This window comes from Corvus brachyrhynchos, unplaced genomic scaffold, assembly GCF_000691975.1.
Source record: "Corvus brachyrhynchos isolate BGI_N302 unplaced genomic scaffold, ASM69197v1 scaffold10, whole genome shotgun sequence".
NCBI classification, from domain to species: domain Eukaryota; kingdom Metazoa; phylum Chordata; class Aves; order Passeriformes; family Corvidae; genus Corvus; species Corvus brachyrhynchos.
This window is the reverse complement of record NW_008236180.1, coordinates 8741314-8744994: the sequence shown is the minus strand read 5'-3', so window position 1 is coordinate 8744994 and position 3681 is coordinate 8741314. Positions and strand designations below refer to the sequence as shown.

Genomic DNA, 3681 nt, shown 5'->3' with positions numbered 1-3681 from the left:
CGCCTCATGGCGCCCCCTGCCGCCCCCACCGCCCAGAAGCGGCCGCACCTCTCACCGGGCTGTACCAAGCGCCGCAGGGGTGGCTTCATCTTCATTCCGTGCTCCGAGGCCTCTCGGGGCATCCCGCCGATCTGAGAGCGATGAAAAGAGAGAAAATCCCCGATTCGAGCAGATCTGTGACCTTTTCTGAACTTTTTCCTTGTCTTCTTTCTATTTCCCCTGTCCGCTGCTCCTCCTCTGCGCGGAGGGCGGATGGTTCAGCCCGACGGTGACAACATGGCCGCCACCATGAAGAAGGCGGTGAGTGGGGACGGGAGCGGTGCGGTGCGGTGCGGTTTGGTTCCTTTTCCGCAGGGATCGATCCCCCCCGAGGAGGTTTCAGCTCCTCCGCTGTGTCCCGGGCCGCTGTGTCCCGCCGCCTCCCGCCCCAGAGGCGCCTGCTGGGCTCCCGCAGGCCCGGAACGCGGCTGGTCCGTGCCCGTGGGCAGGGCCGGGGCTGGCCGTGCTCGGGAGTTGAGGGCGCTGGGATCGGGGTCTGTCCGCCGCGCTTGTCCTGCGGGGCTGGTGGCCTTGCCGAGTCTCTGCTGGTGCGGCTCGCTGTAAACGAGGGCTGGGTCAAGCTCATGTGAGGAAAAATTTATTCGAGAGGGTGGCTAATCACGGAATCATCATCATGGTTTGCGTTGGAAAGGGTCTTAAAGATCACCCCATTCCTCCCCTGCCATGGGCAGGGACACCTCCCACTGTCCCAGGCTGCTCCCAGCCCCAATGTCCAGCCTGGCCTTGGGCACTGCCAGGGATCCAGGGGCAGCCCCAGCTGCTCTGGGCACCCTGTGCCAGGGCCTCCCCACCCTCCCAGGGAGGAATTCCTTCCCAATATCCCATCTAAACCTCCTCTCTGGCAGTAGGAAGCCATTCCCCCTTGTCAATAGTCTCTCTCCAGAGAAAACTTGGAGCAGGGTGCCCAGTTCAGCCACCAGTATCAAGGAAACCTTTGACTTTAGGATGCTATGGATGGCCAATGTTTTAATTGGATGTTACCCAGCTAAATATGGGTATTTCTGATATCCTTGAAGAGGCACTTCAAGCAATCAGGTGCATAAGCAGAATGTAGTGGCTGTCAGCCTGATTTCCAGACACTTTGTAGGAGTAGCTTTGGAGTGAGACTCAGGTTAACATAAGCACTGCAGTCATCCATCCTTTTGACCTCTCCTCCTCGCAGGCTGCAGAAGATGTCAATGTCACCTTTGAAGATCAACAGAAAATTAACAAATTTGCAAGGAATACCAGCAGGATCACAGAGCTGAAAGAAGAAATAGAAGTGAAAAAGGTATATTTGCTTCATATCTCATTAACTTTTTATTGGCCTGAATTAATTTTCAGCTGGCACACAGAAATTAGGGGCAGCGAGTTACTATGAGTGTAAGTAATGCTTGGGTTCTGATATGAGGCTTCTGATCCTTTGGAAATAGAGAATGGTAAAAGCATATCAGAGATTGGTGACATTTAAATCTGCTGTATTGCCTTTGCCTGGACAGTTAATTATTCTGTTAATGACAGATAATGAGTGCTGACTAGGAGTCTCTACTGGATTGAATTGCTGAATTCCAGCTCTGAAACTGGTCTCTTGGATATCCTGGTGGTGGGTGGGATTTGTTCCCCAAATCCAAACTCCCTGAGTTCCTTATCCAGCTGTGACAAGAGTGTCCAGTGAAATGCTTTACAAAGGGAGCCTCTTTCTTGTGTCTTGGCAAACAGAAACAGCTTCAGAATTTGGAAGATGCCTGTGATGACATCATGCTGCTGGATGATGATGATTCCCACCTGATTCCCTACCAGATTGGGGATGTCTTCATCAGTCATTCCCTGGAGGAGACGCAGGAGATGCTGGAGGAGGCAAAGGTTTGTCTGGAGCCTCTGGACGGCGCTGTCTGTGTGCTGGGCACTGGGATGGGATGATCTGTTCAGCCTTTGGAGCTTTCACAGTCTAAAATTGATGTTGGATTTAGGATTTGAGTCACTCCAGCGTCACTCCAGCGTCACTCCAGGCTTTGTTTGGCCCAGCAATAAATCCTGCAGCCAGACCTGGGAATAAGTTGGAAAAGGGGCACCTCTTTGTTGGTTCCCTGTTGCTGACAAACCTGGCTCAGTTTGTTGTACAGAACTGGTTGATTTTTATTTAATTTCTTTTTCAGAGGAGTTTACAAGAGGAAATCGAAGCTTTGGAATCCCGAGTGGAGTCGATCCAGAGGGTGTTGTCTGACCTCAAAGTTCAGCTCTATGCAAAGTTTGGAAATAACATAAATCTGGAGGCTGAGGACAGTTAGAGCTTTTCTAAACACAACACCCAACCTTTCCTTAGGTTATTAAATGTTTTGACAACATTGCTGCAATTACATTTGAGAAAAGAAAATCCATCCCTTTCTTTTTGTTGGTTTGTGTTTTTTTTTTACTTTCCTGTAAAATTCTGTATATTTAATAAGAACCTCCTTATTTTGGTTATTGCAGTTATTTATTTGTTCAGGAAAGCATTGGCTTCACATTGTTGGTAAAGCCTCAAGTTCGGAATACTTGCATTGTTTGTTAAAGTAATAAAGTCAGGCATGAATTGGAGTTTCCTGGGTCTTGTTTTCCACGCATGAAAAGGTTTAAATGTCAAACCAGTGGAAACAGGGAATTTTGGAGTGGCTGTTGTAGAAAAGCTGTGTGGTATAGGGGACATGATTAGGCAGTGGTGCTGTTCAGGTGTTTCTAAGAGCCCTCCTGGGGCTCCTAAATGTGTTTCACCCTTAGCTCACGTGTCAGGAATTTTCCAGAGGACAAAGAAGGGCTCTTTAAAGCTCTTTTTGGTAGTGAAGAAAATCTTCTGGAGCCCCCATACTCAGTCATTTACTGCTTTTTATTTGGGAATCCCAAAAGATGCTTCAAGTCACAGTGGTGAGTCATAATTTCTAATTTTCCTGAACAGTTTCTAAATCCATATTTATGTAGCAAATTGATGTCAGAGTTGTTCGTAGGTTGTGTCGCTGTGTGAGCATCAATCCTTAATCTGTGCCTCCATCACCAGGAGGAGTTGAATATAATTTTTAAATGTCTTAATTGGCTTAATTTGTCTTCATAACCAAAGAAATTACAAAAGGGGTATTTTTTTCCAGGTGAAAACTGCTGGAGTTTGACCCATAACGAGGAGCACCCAGCAGATGGCATCCAAGGTCTGGGAATCCAGCCCTGGGAGCGGGGCCCTGAGGGGACACAGGGGTTTCCCTTCCCCCCGTCAGCCCCGTTCCCCGTTGGTTTTTTGTGTTTCCCAGCGCGGGCAGGGACCCTCGGTCCGGTGATTGTGAGAGTTCCTCGTGTTATCAACATACATTGTAATATTGGCTTCTCGCAAGTATAAAGGCAGATATTATATAATGTTAGAAATGCTTTTTGCTGTGTGGATGCAGTTTTCTCTCTTAACAAGGATATTAGCAAGTGTGAGCAAGTAAGAGAACCTCCAAGCGAGCAGAGGATGAGACCCGAGGAGCTGCTAATCAACACTTTGTCCGGGGAACAAAAGGGCCCAAAGGCTGCTCCGCCCGGAGAACGGGCGGCCAGGAGGGTCCGAGAGTCCTTATCACCGCTCTGCCCGGGGGGCAAAGAGGCCCAAAGCTGCAATCAGCCCTGACTGTCTGGAGAATT

The 3681-nt window shown here is 49.0% G+C and overlaps 1 protein-coding gene across 1 annotated transcript; it reads left to right on the top strand.

The window, feature by feature from the left end:
* Positions 1-194: 194 nt before the first annotated feature.
* PFDN4 (prefoldin subunit 4) lies at positions 195-2613 on the top strand. The gene is made up of 4 exons (XM_008635048.2): positions 195-300; positions 1223-1330; positions 1759-1902; positions 2196-2613. Exons 1-4 carry the CDS (start codon positions 253-255, stop codon positions 2325-2327), a joined length of 432 nt encoding a protein of 143 aa, XP_008633270.1. The 5' UTR covers positions 195-252; the 3' UTR covers positions 2328-2613.
* Positions 2614-3681: the final 1068 nt, after the last annotated feature.